At 55.2% G+C, this 17833-nt stretch overlaps 1 protein-coding gene across 1 annotated transcript in view; it reads left to right on the top strand.

The window, feature by feature from the left end:
• The window catches only part of EHBP1 (EH domain binding protein 1), a 155740-nt gene that overhangs the window by 47829 nt on the left and 90078 nt on the right, over nucleotides 1-17833 (top strand). The window contains exon 5 of the mRNA XM_068153007.1: nucleotides 10975-11028. Within this exon, the coding sequence (XP_068009108.1) occupies nucleotides 10975-11028 (54 nt within the window). The remainder of the gene's footprint in view (nucleotides 1-10974; nucleotides 11029-17833) is intronic.

Below are 17833 nucleotides of genomic sequence, written 5' to 3'. Positions count from 1 at the left end.
TTCTGGTGCTGGTTGCCTGGGAGAAGAGACCAACTCCCACCTGGCTACAACCTCCCTTCAGGTAGTTGCAGACAGCAATAAGGTCTCCCCTGAGCCTCCTCCAGGCTAAACCACCCCAGCTCCCTCAGCCTCTCCTCACAGGGCTGTGCTCCAGACCCCTCCCCAGCCTTGTTGTCCTTCTCTGGACACCTTCCAGCAGCTCAACATCTTTCCTAAACTGAGGAGCCCAGAACTGGACACAGGACTCAAGGTGTGGCCTAACCAGTGCTGAGCACAGGGCACAATGACCTCCCTGCTCCTGCTGGCCTCACTGTTCCTGCTCCAGGCCAGGATGCCATTGGCCTTCTTGGCCACCTGGGCACACTGCTGGCTCATGTTTAGCCTACTATCAACCAGCAAATCTTGCACCTTGAGGTCTAATCTTGCACCATAAGGCCTTAACTTCCTAGCCTGAAGTCATTAACTCCACAACCTTACGTCTCTAGCTTCAAACCAGCAGAGCAGGATGGGTTGTGTCCTGCCAAAGCTTTCTTCTGAGTTGTAGCTGAGGCTCCAAAATGCTTCACTGAGCTGATTACAGCCAGTTCTTGGTGCTCAGCTGGGTTCACAGCCCATGCCAAGCCCTTACAGATGGACTATGGGCACACAGTGCTCCAGCAGAGCTTTGCAGCAGTCCCAGAGAAGAAGTTAGCTCGCTGGTGCTGTCTGCAGCAGGAGTGCAGGGGAGGGCAGCAGTGGGCTCCAGAGCAGACAGCTCCATCTTCTGGGACATGATTCCCTCTGTGGTGGCTCTGCAGGCAGAAGTGGCTGTTGAAACGTGGTGCTGGCAGGATCAGAGATAAGTGGAGGGTTCAAGTGCTGCTGAGAGCATGCAGGATGTCTCTTCCACTACTCACCAGTGGACACTTGAGAGCTGGCCAGCAAAGTGCCTGTGAGCACTCAGCAGAGGAGATAGTAGGTGTTATCTGCAGAGCCCTGGGTTGGGTGCGAGCTTGTCTCCAACACTTCATTAGCCAGGCAGTGGCAAGCAGAGCTCAGTACTGCAGAGACCAAAAGCTCTGCTTAGAAAACCTTCAAGCCAAAGGCAAAGGAAAGAAAAGAAGTAATTTTTTACATCATTTCCCTCCTGGGCTGCTGCTGAAATTCCCTGGCACTCTGGAGCCATGTGGGGAAGAGCATCCCATGGACACATTGCTTCAGCTGTCCCTCCAGCTCCTGCCCCCCCAGCTGCCTCAAGTGCTAAGGACACCCAAAGTTCCATCTGCTCCAGAAGTTTAACTTCTCCCTTTGCCAGGCTGCACACTGCTGCTGGGTTCTGCTGGGGGGGTTCTACCAAAAGAGAAGTACAAGGAACCTCCAAAGCTCACCCAGTCCAACCCCTCTGCACTCAGCAGGGACATCCTCCACTAGATCAGGTTGCCCAGAGCGCTGTCCAGCCTCACCCTGAGTATCTCTAGGGATGAGGCCTCAACCACCTCCCTGGGCAACCTGTGGCAGTGTTCCAGCAGCTTCCTGGTGTAGAACTTGTTTCTCACATCCAATCTCAATCTGCTCTGCTCTAGTTTGAAGCCATTCTCCCTGGTCCTTTCCCTGCAGACCTTTGCAAACAGTCCCTGTGTAGCCCAATTCAGGTACTGGCAGGCTGCTCTAAGGTCTGCTCAGACTGCATCTGGATCAGTTTTGAGTGGGTTTGAACCCTAAAGAAAGAGGCTTGGGGGATTGGTTGCTGAGCAGCTCCCCAGGAGCCAGCAGTGCCCTCCTGCAGCCCAGCAGGCAGCTGTGTGCTGGGCTGCAGCCAGAGGAGTGTGGGCAGCAGGGCAAGAGAGGGGATTCTGCCCCTGGACTCTGCTCTGCTCAGACCTCACCTCCAATCCTGCCTCCAGTTCTCATGTCCACAGCCCAAGAAGGAAACAGAGCAGTTGGAGAGGCTCCAGAGGAGGCAACAAAGATGATCCAAGGGCTGGAGCAGCTCTGCTGTGAGGACAAGCTGGGAGAGTTGGGGCTTTTCAGCCTGGAGGAGAGAAGGCTCCAGGGAGGTCTTAGAGCTGCCTTCCAGTACCTGAAGTGGCTCCAGGAGAGCTGGGGAAGGACTTTAGACAAGGGCTGGGAGTGCCAGGATGAGGAACAATGGCTTTGAGGTGAGAGAGGGGAGGTTGAGACTGGAGTTGAGGAAGAAGTTCTTGGCAGTTAGGGTGGGGAGACACTGGCACAGGCTGCCCAGTGAGGCTGTGGCTGCTTCCTCCCTGGAGGTGTTGAAGGCCAGGCTGGATGAGGCCTTGAGCAAGTTGGGCTGGTGGGAGGTGTCCCTGCCCATGGCAGGGGGTTGGGACTGGATGGTCTTTAAAGTCCCTTCCAACTCACCCCATTCCTGAACAATTCCAGGTAGGTACAAGCACATCCCTGTGCCAGCTGAGAGAGATTCCAAAGGAGACCTTTTGCTCTGCCAAGCCAACCCAGTGCTCTCAGCCCAGCCAAGTGAAGGTCAGATCTATGAGGGGGATGGATTATTTTCCAGCTTGAAAGCAAAGTTAGCTTCCCAAACAAACCCAAATTAAAAGCCATGTTTGTTGTTCTGGAGTAAGCATGGACTTTGCTTCAGCAGATTAGCAGCCCCAGTTGTGCTGGCAGCCCTGGTTTATCACAGCCATGGCTCAGCACACCTAGCTGCTCTTGCAGCAGTAGGAAAGGTCAGCAGCTCTTCAGGCCAAAGCCTGACAGAGACCTTTGTAAAGGCAGAGCTTTATAAGCACACCAAAATAGGGATAAAATCGATTCTGAGGGAGGTTTGTGGTGTTGGATGTATCCCCAGCCCCACAGAGCTCTCAGAATAGATCTACTGGGGTGAGTGCAATGGAGGCTGTGAGGATGATGCAGGGATAGGAACATCATTGCTGAGAAGAAAGGCTGAGAGCCCTGGGGCTGTTCAGTCTGGAGAGGAGAAGGCTGAGAGGGGATCTGATCAATGTCTATCAATAGCTGAGGGCTGGGGGTCAGGATGAAGGTTCCAGGCTCTCTTTGGTGGTGCCCAGGGACAGGACAAGGCACAACAGGTCCCAGCTGGAACCCAGGAGGTTGCACCTCAACATGAGGAGAAACTTCTTTGGTGTGAGGCTGCTGGAGGCCTGGAGCAGGCTGCCCAGGGAGGTTGTGGAGTCTCCTTCTCTGGGGACTTTCCATCCCCACCTGGATGTGTTCCTGTGTGGCTGGCATATCCTGGGTGATGCTGCTCTGGCAGAGGGGTTGGGCTGGATGATCTCTGGAGGTCCCTTCCAACCCCTACCACATCCTGAGTCTATGATCCTTGAAAGCCTGCTTTGGTTGTGGTGCAGTAAGTGTCCCTGCACCAGCAGGAACACTGCAGCAGAGCCAATGCACTGTCTCAGGGATGCAAAACAAGCCAAAACTCTTCAACAAAGCTATTTCCCAGAAACAAGGAACACTTCCAGCTTCAGAACATCCTTGTTTCAGTCTAGGGGAGACCAAATGGCTTCAGTGGGCAGTGCTGAGGATATTGGCCCAGAAGGCAAATCACATCCTGGGCTGCAGCCAAGGCAGTGGTGCCAGCAGAGCCAGAGAGGTGATTCTGCCACTTTGCTCTGCTCTGGTGAGACCTCACCTGCAGTGCTCTGTGCAGCTATGGAGCCCTCAGTATAGGAAGGACATGGAGCTGAGGGAGCAGGTCGAGAGGAGGCCACAGAAATGATCACAGGCTCATAGCATATTATGTGATGATCTCAAAGGTCTCTTCCAGCCTGGGCTATTCCATTCCAGGGGTCGGAAGGGACCTCTGCAGAGCTTCCAGTGCAACCCCCCTGCCAGAGCAGGACCATAGAATCCAGCAGAGGTCACACAGGAACACAGCCAGCTGGGTCTTGAAAGTCTCCAGAGAAGGAGACTCCACAACTCTCTGGGGCATTGAAACACCTCTGCTGTGGGGAAGACCTAAGAGCAGCCTACCAGTAGCTGAAGTGGGCTACAAGAAGGCTGCAGAAGGACTGTACCAAAAGGCCTGCAGGGACAGGACCAGGGAGAATGGCTTCAAACTAGAGCAGAGCAGATTGAGATTGGATGTGAGGAACAAGTTCTGCACAAGGAGGCTGCTAGAACACTGCAACAGGTTGCCCAGGGAGGTGGTTGTGGCCTAATCCCTGGAGATGTGTGCTTGCTGGTGTGGTGCAGCCCAGAGGCTCCCCAGGGCTCTGTGTGTGTGTGCAGTGTTGTGTGCTTGCTGGTGTGGTGCAGCCCAGAGGCTCCCCAGGGCTCTGTGTGTGTGCAGTGTTGTGTGCTTGCTGGTGTGGTGCAGCCCAGAGGCTCCCCAGGGCTCTGTGTGTGTGCAGTGTTGTGTGCTTGCTGGTGTGGTGCAGCCCAGAGGCTCCCCAGGGCTCTGTGTGTGTGTGCAGTGTTGTGTGCTTGCTGGTGTGGTGCAGCCCAGAGGCTCCCCAGGGCTCTGTGTGTGTGCAGTGTTGTGTGCTTGCTGGTGTGGTGCAGCCCAGAGGCTCCCCAGGGCTCTGTGTGTGTGCAGTGTTGTGTGCTTGCTGGTGTGGTGCAGCCCAGAGGCTCCCCAGGGCTCTGTGTGTGTGTGCAGTGTTGTGTGCTTGCTGGTGTGGTGCAGCCCAGAGGCTCCCCAGGGCTCTGTGTGTGTGCAGTGTTGTGTGCTTGCTGGTGTGGTGCAGCCCAGAGGCTCCCCAGGGCTCTGTGTGTGTGTGTGTGCAGTGTTGTGTGCTTGCTGGTGTGGTGCAGCCCAGAGGCTCCCCAGGGCTCTGTGTGTGTGTGTGTGTGTGTGCAGTGTTGTGTGCTTGCTGGTGTGGTGCAGCCCAGAGGCTCCCCAGGGCTCTGTGTGTGTGTGTGCAGTGTTGTGTGCTTGCTGGTGTGGTGCAGCCCAGAGGCTCCCCAGGGCTCTGTGTGTGTGCAGTGTTGTGTGCTTGCTGGTGTGGTGCAGCCCAGAGGCTCCCCAGGGCTCTGTGTGTGTGCAGTGTTGTGTGCTTGCTGGTGTGGTGCAGCCCAGAGGCTCCCCAGGGCTGTGTGTGTGTGCGGTGTTGTGTGCTTGCTGGTGTGGTGCAGCCCAGAGGCTCCCCAGGGCTCTGTGTGTGTGTGTGTGTGTGCAGTGTTGTGTGCTTGCTGGTGTGGTGCAGCCCAGAGGCTCCCCAGGGCTCTGTGTGTGTGTGTGCAGTGTTGTGTGCTTGCTGGTGTGGTGCAGCCCAGAGGCTCCCCAGGGCTCTGTGTGTGTGCGGTGTTGTGTGCTTGCTGGTGTGGTGCAGCCCAGAGGCTCCCCAGGGCTGTGTGTGTGTGCAGTGTTGTGTGCTTGCTGGTGTGGTGCAGCCCAGAGGCTCCCCAGAGCTCTGTGTGTGTGCAGTGTTGTGTGCTTGCTGGTGTGGTGCAGCCCAGAGGCTCCCCAGGGCTCTGTGTGTGTGCAGTGTTGTGTGCTTGCTGGTGTGGTGCAGCCCAGAGGCTCCCCAGGGCTGTGTGTGTGTGCAGTGTTGTGTGCTTGCTGGTGTGGTGCAGCCCAGAGGCTCCCCAGGGCTCTGTGTGTGTGCAGTGTTGTGTGCTTGCTGGTGTGGTGCAGCCCAGAGGCTCCCCAGGGCTCTGTGTGTGTGTGCAGTGTTGTGTGCTTGCTGGTGTGGTGCAGCCCAGAGGCTCCCCAGGGCTCTGTGTGTGTGCAGTGTTGTGTGCTTGCTGGTGTGGTGCAGCCCAGAGGCTCCCCAGGGCTGTGTGTGTGTGCAGTGTTGTGTGCTTGCTGGTGTGGTGCAGCCCAGAGGCTCCCCAGGGCTCTGTGTGTGCAGTGTTGTGTGCTTGCTGGTGTGGTGCAGCCCAGAGGCTCCCCAGGGCTGTGTGTGTGTGTGTGTGTGCAGTGTTGTGTGCTTGCTGCAGGAGCAGTCCTGGTGGGCTGCTCGCAGCTGCCTGCTTGGCTGTAAGCTGCCCAAAAGCTGAGCAGAGCTGGGTGTGATTTTCTAGGCTAATGAGAGCACTCCAAGCAGCATTGAAAGGGAGAGGAATTGGGTCAGATTGAGTCCTCTGCAGCTTCAAACAGCCATGTGAAGAAGCTGAGGACAGATGCAGGAGTAAGTGGAGCATCTGCTGCAGGTCACTGGGAGAGGAGGATCACAAACAGTGCCAGCATTTGATCTGATTGGGTGTGACAGTCCTGAAGGAGGGATTCCCCGAGAAGAAAGACTGAAGATTAAGGCTGGTATGAAGGGATCTCATTGAAAGGCAGGCTTCAAAAGCCTGCAAAGCCTAGGGAGGAGGCACAGAGGAGGAAGGGACTAACAGTCTGAAGATCTTTCCCACCTGCTCTGGCTGCTGCTTAGGAGAAGAAGCAGTTCTGAGTTTGTTGATGTATTTTTCATTGGTCCTCTCCCTGGAGGTGTTCAAGGCCAGGCTGGATGAGGCCTTGAGCAAGCTGGGCTGATGAGAGGTGTCCCTGCTCCTGGCAGGGGCTTGGAACTGGATGATCTTGAAGGCTCCTTCCAACCCAAGCCATTCTATCAATCTATGAATCACAAGAGGTACACAAAACAACTCTGAAGATACCCTAAGGCCCTTCAGTCTACTGAACCACCTTGTGCACTGCAGAAAGGTTCTAGTCCTTGACAAAGCTTCCTGTGGAATGGGCTGGTGACCAGAGAACAGGAAAGATGTGGCAGGTGTGGCCTTGTTGCTCTTCCCTTGCCTGAGCCCTGAAGGGGCTGTCAGGTTTGGGGTAGTCAGCACATGGATGGGCAGAGTGGAGCCATAGCAAGCAGCTAGTGGGTGGCATTGCAGAGTTTGTAGGACTGAGCTCGCTGAGGGGCAGCATACCTCTGTTTGACAGTTAGTGGGATGCATGTGGGGTGAGCTGAGCTTCATTCATGGCCCAAAGCCCTCTGCTGCTCCTGGGGAGCCACAGAGTTGATTAGAGAATGGTATGATGATGTCCTGGCTTGGGCAGAGCTCCCTACCATGGGCTTCTCATCTGAGTGCTACTTCTGAAAGGGAAGGGAAAGGGAAAGGAGGAAAAGGGCAAGGAAAGGGGGAAAAGGGAAAGGAAAAAGAAGGCTGTCAAGCTAGTTGCAGCTGCTGGAAGGAAGTCTGCTAGTGAGAGGTGAATGCCTGTGGCAGGAGCAGCAAGACCATGAGGCCACCTCCTGATTCCTCTTCCCAGAACAAACTCAGTACCAAGCCCTTCAGCTATGGCCCCAAGCTCCCAGCTTGGCAGGTCTGATCAGCCTGGCTGCTGTGTGGAGAGCAGATCTGCCTCTGTGCTGTGCTGGTGAAGGCATCTGAGCAGGAGCCAAAGCCCAGCTCTTGCCAGCTCCCTTTGTGTCACAGCAAGGTGTGGGGCAGCTTCAGGCTGAGAAGAATACCAGAGCTGGTTTGTCCCTTGTGCTGTGTGGTGAATTGTCAGCAGCATTTGCTTGCAGGAAGGAGGATGGCAATGAGGGGGTTGTAACTCTGGTCTCCAGGTGTTTCCAGCTGCTCAGTTTCAGTGCTGCCTTGTCTCTGCCTGCAGGTGAGGTGAGCTTTTGTGTGCTGCAGTAGCAGGGAGGGCTGGCATCCAGTGAGGCTTTCACAGGCTGCTCCCCCTCTGCTCTGCTCTGCTGAGACCCTCCCTGGAGCACTGTGTCCAGTTCTGAAGTCTCTGTTCCAGGAAGGATGTGGAGGTGCTGGAAGGTGTCCAGAGAAGGGCCACAAGGATGAGCAGAGGGATGGAGCTGCTCTCCTATGAGGACAGACTGAGGGAGTTGGGGTTGTGCAATCTGGAGAGGAGAATGCTGTGGCCTTCCAGGATCTGCAGGGGGCTCCAAGAAATCTGGGGAGGGACTTTGGAGGGTGTCAGGGAGTGACAGGACTGGGGGGAATGGAGCAAAACTAGAAGTGGGGAGATTCAGATTGGATGTCAGGAAGAAGTTGTTGCCCATGAGGGTGGTGAGAGACTGGCACAGGTTGCCCAGGGAGCTGGTGAAGTTTTTTCAGGCCAGGCTGGCTGTGTCTGTGAGCAACCTGCTGTAGTGTGAGGTGTCCCTGCCCATGGCAGGGGGTTTGGAGCTGGATGATCCTTGAGGCCCCTTCCAACCCTAACAGTTCTATGATTCTATGATCAACATAACACCAGCATGGCTATTAAACCATGGCCTATGTCTTGAACACCTCAGGGACAGGGACTCCACCTCTGGGCTGTGTGAGGGCACTGCCAGCTCTTGGTGAGCTTCTCCGCAGTCAGCACCCCCAGGTCTCTTTCTTCAGGGCTAATTACTGCAGAGGGCTGGGAAAAAGCTCTGCAGTACCTGAAGCTGGAGGGATTGAAGGCCAAGGAGGTGCCTACAAAACTGTTCCTAGCTGTGGAATCACAGAATGGTTTCAGTTGGAAGAGACCTCTAAGACCACTGATTTCAAACTCTGTGTTCCAGTTCCTCTGACAGGTTCTCTCCTTCCATAGCATCACACTGACCAGGGCTGTGGAGGTCTGCATGATGTGAATCAAGTGCATGATGCCTGCTGGCTTGCTGTATCCTCCATGCACTCCAAAGATGCCATTTTCTCTAATCCTGATCTTAAATCCTTATCATTTCCAAGAGCTGACCCGGGGCAATTACCTTTTTGTTTAATTGCTTCCTTTGATACAGCAGAAAATGACATAATGAGATTTAATAGGGCCATTAATCACTTCATGTTTGAAGCAGCTAGCCCATAATATGCCACTAGTGTCTTTAAATATTTCATTCTGCTCTGTGGGTTGTTTTTTATTTCATAACTCCCCCACAGCAGCTATTAATCAGAGGATCTTGGAATTGTTGGGGTTGGAAAAGCCCTTCAAGAGCATCCAGCCCAACCATTCTCTAACTCTACCAAGGCTGGGGCTGAACCATGGCCCTCTGCCTCACATCTCTGCCTCATGGAAGCACCTCCAGGGATGGGCACTCAACCACCTCCCTGGGCAGCCTGTGCCAGGCTTTGAGAACCCTTTCAGGCAAGAATTTACTTCTCATTTCCAACCTAAACCTACCCTGGGACACCTTGAGGCTATGTCATGGAATCACAGCATAGATCTGGTTGGAAGAGACCCCTAAGCTCATCCATTCCAACCCTCCACCCAGCACTGCAGGGTCACCACCAAACCATGTCCCTAAGCACAGCTCCACAGGCTGCTGGAGCACCCCCAGGGATGGTGACTGCAGCACTGCCCTGGGCAGACCATTCCAATGGCTGAGATCCCTTCCAGGGCAGAAATAGTTCCTGAGCTCCAGCCTGAGCCTGCCCTGGGGCAGCTTGGAACCATTGCCTCTGCTCCTGTCTCTTGCCACCAAGGAGCAGAGGCTGCCCCCTCCTCACTCCAACCTCCCTTCAGGGAGCTGCAGAGAGCAATGAGGTCTCCCTCAGCCTCCTCTTCCCCAGCCTGAACACCCCCAGCTCCCTCAGCCCCTCCTCTAGCCCAGGGGCTCCAGGCCCTTCTCCAGCCTGGCTGCCCTGCTCTGGACAGGCTCCAGCCCCTCAATGTCCTTCCTGCAGTGAGGGCCCAGAGCTGAACACAGCACTCGAGGTGTGGCCTCCCCAGTGCTGAGCACAGGGGGATGGTCACCTCCTGGCCCTGCTGCCCACCCTGCTTCTGACCCAAGCCAGGATGCCATTGGCTTTCTTGGCTCCCTGGGCACTGCTGGCTCATGCTCAGTGACTGCCAACCAACACCCCCAGGCCCCTCTCTGAGGGGCAGCTTTCCAACCACACATGCCCAAGCTGGGTGGCTGTGTCCATCAGCTAGAGGGTAGGGAGGCTTTGCAGCAGGACCTGGACAAGTCAGAGCCATGGGCCAAAGCTCATTGGGTGAAGTTTAACGAGGCCAAGTGCCAGGTCCTGCACCTGGGTCACAACAACCTCATGGGGAGCTCCAGACCTGGGGAACTCTTTCTGCACTGGAAGGGATCTCAGCCATTGGAATGGTCTGCCCAGGGCAGTGCTGCAGTCACCATCCCTGGGGGTGTTCCAGCAGCCTGTGGAGCTGTGCTTAGGGACATGGTTTGGTGGTGACCCTGCAGTGCTGGGTGGAGGGTTGGAGTGGGTGAGCTTGGAGGGCTCTGCCAACAGGATGTTTGCTGTGATTCTGTGACCTTAGTGTCAGGGAAGCAGCTGCAGCCCTGGGTGGAAAGCTTGTTGGAAACAGCTGCCAAAGACATTGCTGGTAGCTGTCTTCCTGGTGGTCAAAATGGTTTCTGATCCCCACCTGTGCTGCAGTGAAAATGGTGTGAAGTAAGGACAGGTATTGGAGAAATTTGCAGTGAAAGGAGGTCCTGTGCTGGAGCTGTGACCTCAGATCTCTGCATGGGCATGGGGAGGTTGTGGTGCTGCCTGCTCCAGGTGTGTGTCTTCTCCCACCAGGTTGGAGCAGTGGCTTCCTCCACTGTGTTCTCGAAGGTTTGGATTTGCTGTGCTTATTTGGAGGCTGGAATTTGAGGATTAAAAAGAGACTTAGGAGCAAGTTCTGCACCAGGAGGCTGCTGGAACATTGCAACAGGTTGCCCAGGGAGGTGGTTGAGGCCTCATCCCTGGAGATACTCAGGGTGAGGCTGGACAGGGCTCTGGGCAACCTGATCTAGTGGAGGATGTCCCTGCTGAGTGCAGGACAGGATGAGCTTTGGAGGTCCCTTCCAGCCTGGACCATTCTGTGGTTCTATGATTCACATTTTACTTTTTCCCCCCCTCTGGATGAAAGGAAACAGACTTGCAGGGTTTTGGCTGAGCCCAGCTCTTGCTTGTATCTGCAGGAATCTTTATTGTTGTCTTCCTGTTGTATGTATGAAATCCTCCCTGGCAGCTCTCCCCTAGCTCCCTCCTCAGCTCGCTGACACCCCCTGAAGCCTGCCCCCCAGCTAGAACATTTCTCCCTGTCACCTTCAGTGGCAAAAACACTTCTGTGAGTGCATGAGAAGCTTGGCTGAGTTGCAGTTGCTTGCTCCCTGGGCTGTTTGGAGGCTGAAGCTCTCTGGTTTTGTTGTTTTCCAGGATCCCCACGCTGAAGAGTTTGAAGACAAAGAGTGGACGTTTGTCATCGAGAACGTAAGCTGGAGCCTTCTTCTGCTGTTCCTATGTGTGCAAGACTGAGCTGTTTCAAAGAGTCAAGGGTATCCAAAGGCTGGAGTGAAATCTGAGCTGCTGAGGCACAGTGAAGCTTTGCTCTGTGGTAGGAAAGGCTTGGTCAAATCCATGCTGGAGTGAAGAGTGAGGAGAAGGCAGCCCTGCACTGCGCTGCCTACCTCCCTGCCCTGGCAGCCTCGAGGCTTGCTGGCATTGTTTTGCTGTGAGCAGTGGAGTAAACAAGTCAGAGCTGGGCCATGACTCATTGTTTTATGGGCTGTGATACAGGAGTTTGCTGTCAGCAGGGCACTGAGCAAGTCAGAGCTGGGTTAGGACATCTGCACCTCCCCAGTGCCGGTGCTCCCTGCCTGCATTGGAAGCAAAGGGCACAGCTTCCTCACCTGCCTTTTAGAGCTGGGGAAACTGAGGCAGGGTGGAGAGGTGAGACCAGTCAAGAGCAGGAGAGGGATGCCATGGCCCTTCCTCCCTGGGGTGCCAGGCTGTCTGGGGCATGCAGTGAGAGCCCGAAGCTGACTCCTGAGTCAGAAGCTGCCAGAGCTCCCCAGAGGACTGCACAAACAAGACACTGCCAAGCAGCAGGGCTCAGCCCTGTGTGGAGCAAGGCCTTCAGCAAGTGCTTCTTCCCTGTCCCTGGTCCAGCTTGAGCTGCAGCTTCTGCTCAGGGGGCCAAAAACTGGGGGAGCTGCTTTACCAGGATCTCCTTCCACAGGAGAGTCACTTGTGAAGGGTGTTTGAAGGGCTGTGGTAGCAAGGCAGTGTGTTGATGTCTCAGGGAAATATTTTGGGTGTGGGCTGCTCCTCAGTGCCACCATTTCATTCTTATTTCCCTTGGGTTTCAATAACAAACCTGCTGCTCCTCTGCTGAGGCATTGCTGTGCCACACAGCACCCAGGTGGCAGGAAGCAGGAGGAGTTCCAGGTGTTCACCTTTGCCTCGGAATGCTGCTGCTGCTTTCTTGTCATTGCCATAGAGCCACAGAATCACAGAATGGCTCAGGTTGGAAGGGCCCCTAGAGCTCATCTACTCCAACCCCTTGCCATAGACAGGGACACCTCTCAGCTAGACTCAGCTGCTCAAGGCCTCATCCAGCCTGGCCTTCAACACCTCCAGACAGGAGGCAGCCACAGCCTCCCTGGGCAGCCTGTGCCAGAGTTTCACTACCTTTCTACTGAAGAACTTCTTCCTCAGCTCCAGTCTGACCCTGCTCTGCCTCAGCTTCAAACCATTCCCCCTTGGCCTGTCTCCAGACACCCTCAGCAAAAGTCCCTCTGCAGCCTTCCTGCAGGATCCCTTCAGCTATTGCAAGGCAGCTCTGAGGTGCCCCTGGAGCCTTCTCCTCTCCAGGCTGAACACCCCCAGCTCCCTCAGCCTGTGCTCACAGCAGAGCTGCTCCAGCCCTTGGATCATCTTTGTGGCCTCCTCTGGCCTCACTCCAGCAGCTCTGTGTCCTTCTTCTGCTGGGCACAGCAGACCTGGAGGCAGGATTGGAGGGGGGGGTCTCAGCAGAGCAGAGTATCAGCAGTGCCTGGGATGTCCAAAGCTCAGGTTTATTCTGAACATCCAGAAGGGCTGAAAGCAAAGTGCTGAATATAAACTTTTGTTTTTAAATGTCAGGCTTCTATTTCTGTCCCTGAGGCTGCTGAACACCAGCCACAGTTCACTTACAGCTTCCTGGAGCTGCCTTTGCTCTCTCACTTGGTTTATTTTAGTCAGGGAAGTCTCCATCACCAATTGTTGCTGTATGAGCTGCCCTGGCTAAAACAATGTCAGAGCATTTCTCAGCCAAGCCCTCTGGCTGCTGCTGGGTTTCCTGTGGCACTGCAGCAGAAGTTTGGAGTGGGCCCTGTGCACTTCATGTCCTGCTTTATGACCTCTTGTTTTGTTGTGTCATCATAGGAGAGAGAGAGAGGTGGCAGCAGCACAGCCACTGCCTGCTGTGCTTGCTCTCTGCCTCAGGTCTTCTCCCAGCTGCAGTGGTGCTTGCTGGATGTGAGGTTGCTTGAGTTGATGGGAAAAAGGGACCTGGGGGTCCTGGTGGACAGAAGGATGCCCAGGAGCCAGCAAGGTGCCCTGGTGGCCAAGAAGGCCAAGGGAGCCCTGGGCTGGATTAGAAGATCTGTGGAGAGTAAGTCAAGAGAGGTTCTCCTCCCTCTCTCCTCTGCCCTGCTGAGGTGAGGCCACATCTGGAATACTGTGTCCAGTTCTGGGCCCCTCAGGTCAAGAAGGACCTCAGGGAACTGCTTGAGAGAGTCCAGCAGAGAGCCCCAGAGCTGCTGCAGGCAGTGGAACATCTCCCTGTGAGGCCAGGCTGAGGGAGCTCTGGGGCTGGGAGCAGAGGAGCCTGAGGGCTGCCCTCATTGCTGCTGATCAAGATGTGCAGGGCAGTGTGGGGAGGATGGAGCCAGGCTCTGCTCAGGGATGTCCAAGGACAGCACAAGGGGCACTGGGGGCAAGCTGGAGCAGAGGAGGTGCCACAGGAGGGAAGAGAAGGGGAAACTTTGTCAGTGTGAGGCTGCTGGAGGCCTGGAGCAGGCTGCCCAGAGAGGTTGTGGAGTCTCCTTCTCTGGAGCCTTTCCAAGCCCTCCTGGCTGTGTTCCTATGTGCCCTGCCCTGGGTGCCCCTGCTCTGGCAGGGCTGGATGACCTCTGGAGGTCCCTTCCAACCCCTACCATCTGTGATTCTCTTGCTGTACCCCAAAGCATTCCAGCCTGTTCCAAAAGCAGATGGAAAGGAGTCCAGCAGATACTGTTCATGGAGCAGTCTTTTGTTATGTGCAAACTTTGTCTTCTCTCTCTTACTGGTGCTGTTAGTTCATGCCAGAACAACTGCCAAGCAGTCCTTGGTGAGTGGATATTTATCCATTGATTAAGCTTGGACTGGATGATCTTGAACGTCTCCTCCAACCAAAGGTACTCTGTGATTGAGAGAGTTGGGGCTGTTCAGCCTGGAGAGGAGAAGGCTCCCAGGAGACCTAATTGTGGCCTTCCAGGATCTGAAGGGGGCTCCAAGAAAGCTGAGGAGGGACTTTTGAGGCTCTCAGGGAGTGACAGGGCTGGGGGGAATGGAGCAAAACTAGAAGTGGGGAGATTCAGATTGGATGTTAGGAAGAAGTTCTTGCCCATGAGGGTGGTGAGACACTGGCACAGGTTGCCCAGGGAGGTGGTGGAAGCCTCCTGCCTGGAGGTTTTTGCAGCCAGGCTGGCTGTGGCTGTGAGCAAGCTGCTGTAGTGTGAGGTGTCCCTACCCATGGCAGGGGGGTTGGGACTGGCTGCTCCTTGAGGCCCCTTCCAACCCTGACAGTCCTACGATTGGAGAATGCATCAATATTCCCTTCAGGGCAGCACATTTGAAGTGAAGTCATAGAAAACTGCTAACCAGTGGCACTGCAAACAGCACTGAGAGCTAAAGCAGCTCTGAAGCTGGTTGGTTTTCAGCCTTTTGCCTGCCCTTCGCTTGTTGGGTGCTTGGTCTGTGGTGGTTCGTTTGGTGTCACACACCAGGAAGCTGTGGATGCTGCCGAAGCTGCTCTGCTTGGGAGCAGGGAGAGTCTTTTCCCAGGGTCACAGCTCCACTTAGTGGTGGATGGAAATCGGAGCCTCTGCTCACGGAGCCTCAGGCTGGGAGGGGTGGGAAGGTGCCTCTGGAGATCCTCCAATCAACCCTCCTGCTGCAGAAGGGCACCCACAGCACCTTGCCCAGGATCACAGTGGCCAGCTGGCTTTGGAAGCTCTTCAGAGAAGGAGATTCCACAAAAGGGCAGCCTGCTCCAGGGCTCCAGCACCCTCACACAGCAAAGAGTTTACTCCTCATCTTCAGATGGATCCTCCTGGATTCCAGTTTGTGCCCCCTGCCCCTTGTCCTGTCCCTGGGCACCACTGAGGAGATGCCAGCAAGTCAGTCTGAGCAGGTCTCAATTGCTCCAGGGGCACAAATCACCACCTGCTTGTGCAAAATCTGGGAGCAGGAGAGATGGGGAACTGATCTCACTCCCTCAGCTGTCCCTTGCACCCCTTTTCAGGGTTACAGGTGTCTTCTGCTTTGAAAGGAGCACCTCTGGCATTGAACCTGACATGGACAGGACCTAGAATGCCTTAGGCTGGAAGGGACCCTAGAGGTCAATATCTGCCAAGAGAGACTCCACCTCCAATCCTGCCTCCACTGCTGGTGTGCCCAGCAGAAGGACACAGAGCTGCTGGAGTGAGGCCAGAGGAGGCCACAAAGATGAGCCAAGGGCTGGAGCAGCTCTGCTGTGAGCACAGGCTGAGGGAGCTGGGGGTGTTCAGCCTGGAGAGGAGAAGGCTCCAGGGGGACCTTAGAGCTGCCTTGCAGTACCTGAAGGGATCCTGCAGGAAGGCTGCAGAGGGACTTTTGACAAGAGTCTGATAGGATAAGGGGAAATGGATTTATATTGCAGGAGAACAAGTTCAAATTGGATTTTAGGCAGAAATTCTTCTCTATGAGGGTGAAAGAGTCTGAAATGGATTGTCCTGAGAGGCTGTGGCTGCCTCCTCCCTGGAGGTGTTGAAGGCCAGGCTGGATGAGGCCTTGAGCAAGCTGGGCTGGTGGGAGGTGTCCCTGCCCATGGCAGGGGGTTGGAACTGGCTGATCTTTGGGGTCCCTTCCCAACCAAACCATTCTGTGAATCTCTGAATCTACATGAGCTGAAGTGTGAAGGAGTTTCCCTTAAGGGAGCTGCAGAGCCTTCAGGACCTAAAGACTATTTCTGGACTTTCCTGGAGTCACATCCACAGTTAACCCCAATGTGAGGCTTGCAGCATCCTGGGAAGAGAGGAAAGATGGAGCTGCTGCAGACAGTGCAGGAGCAATTTCCATCCCTGGGGATACTGGAGGTGGGATGGGTGCAGTGCTTGTAGTGCTATGAGCATGCTCCAGAGAATAGGAGAAACCTCTGCAGATGCTGAGGAGTCTCACAGATTGTGATGGTGATTAGACATCTTAGAGTCATTGAATGGTCTGGGCTAGAAGAGACCTCCAAAGCTCATCCAGTCCAACCCCCTGCACTCAGCAGGGACATCCTCCACTAGATCAGGTTGCCCAGAGCCCTGTCCAGCGTCACCTTGAATATCTCCAGGGATGAGGCCTCAACCACCTCCCTGGGCAGCCTGTTGCAGTGTTCCAGCAGCCTCCTGGTGCAGAACTTGTTCCTCACATCCAGTCTTAGTCTGCTGTGCTCTAGTTTGAAGCCATTGCCCCTGGTCCTGTCACTCTTAGCAGGAAGTTCTGCATAAGGAATTAGAATAAACTTTATTAGAATAAACCAAACCAGGTTGGAAGAGACCTTCAAGATCATCGTGTCCAACCCATCAACCAATCCAACCCACCCAAACAGCTAACCCATGGCACCAAGCACCCCGTCAAGTCTCCTTCTGAACACCTTCAATGACGGCGACTCCACCACCTCCCCGGGCAACCCGTTCCATAGCGCAATCACTCTTTCTGTATAGAACTTCTTCCTAACATCCAACCTGAACCTCCCCTGGCGCAGCTTGAGACTGTGTCCTCTTGTTCTGGTACTGGGTGCCTGGGAGAAGAGACCATCATCAGCCTGTCTACAACCTCCCTTCAGGTAGTTGTAGAGAGTGATAAGGTCACCCCTAAGTCTCCTCTTCTCCAGGCTAAGCAACCCCAGCTCCCTCAGCCTCTCCTCATAGGGCTCATACTCATAGGAGAGTGGTGAGACACTGGCACAGGCTGCCCAGGGCTGGGCTTGAGGCCCCGTCCCTGGAGCCATTGAAGCTCAGCCTGGCTGTGTCCCTGTGCAGCCTGCTCTAGCTGGAGGTGTCCCTGCTGAGTGCAGGGGGTTGCACAAGGTGCCCTTGGAGCCTCCCTTCCAAGCCAGTGCAGTGTGAGGGGCAGGAGGCTGCTGGGTGTTGTGCAGGCCAGGCTGGCTGTGGGCTGCAGCTCAGCGGAGCTCAGCACGTACAGCATGCTGCTGCCTTTGCACCACAACAAGCTTGCTGGCAGAGAATTCCTTTGCTTATTATTGATTCCCAGGGGTCAAGTACAGCTGCTTTCTCAATTGCTAGAACCATTTTGGTTAGTTCTTTTCTTCTCAGTCTCTCCTATGAGCACTGACTGAGAGAGTTGGGGTTGTTCAGTCTGGAGAGGAGAAGGCTCCCAGGAGACCTTCTTGTGGCCTTGCAGGATCTGAAAGGGGCTCCAAGAAAGCTGGGGAGGGACTTTTGAGGGTGTCAGGGAGTGACAGGGCTGGGGGTAATGGAGCAAAACTAGGAGTGGGGAGATTCAGATTGGATGTCAGGAAGAAGTTCTTGCCCATGAGGGTGGTGAGAGCCTGGCACAGGTTGCCCAGGGAGGTGGTGGAAGCCTCCTGCCTGGAGGTTTTTCAGGCCAGGCTGGCTGTGGCTGTGAGCAACCTGCTGTAGTGTGAGGTGTCCCTGCCCATGGCAGGGGGGTTGGGACTGGCTGCTCCTTGAGGTCCCTTCCAAGCCTGACATTTCTGTGGTTCTATGATTCTTTTTGAGGGGGATGGGGGGCGGGGGAGGTTATTCTCTGCTCAAAGTCTGTATCTGCTGCAGCTTGCAGAGTTGGGGTTGTTCTCTGCCAGCTGGAGGGAGGAAGCTGATAAAACCAAGCAGCCAGCTTTGGAAACCAAGCCCTAGTAGGACATTGGGGCAGGTTTGCAGGCAGCAGCAGCAGTGTGCTGCAGACACTCTCAGCAGATGTTTATTCATGGCAGATCATCAGAGAGCAGAGCCGCAGCCGGCGTGAGGCCACTTCCCTTTCC

Source organism: Melanerpes formicivorus, unplaced genomic scaffold (genome assembly GCF_026170545.1).
Source record: "Melanerpes formicivorus ecotype bairdi unplaced genomic scaffold, bMelFor1.0.p_v2 SCAF_25, whole genome shotgun sequence".
Lineage (NCBI taxonomy): Eukaryota > Metazoa > Chordata > Aves > Piciformes > Picidae > Melanerpes > Melanerpes formicivorus.
This window is presented reverse-complemented; position numbering and strand designations above follow the sequence as displayed.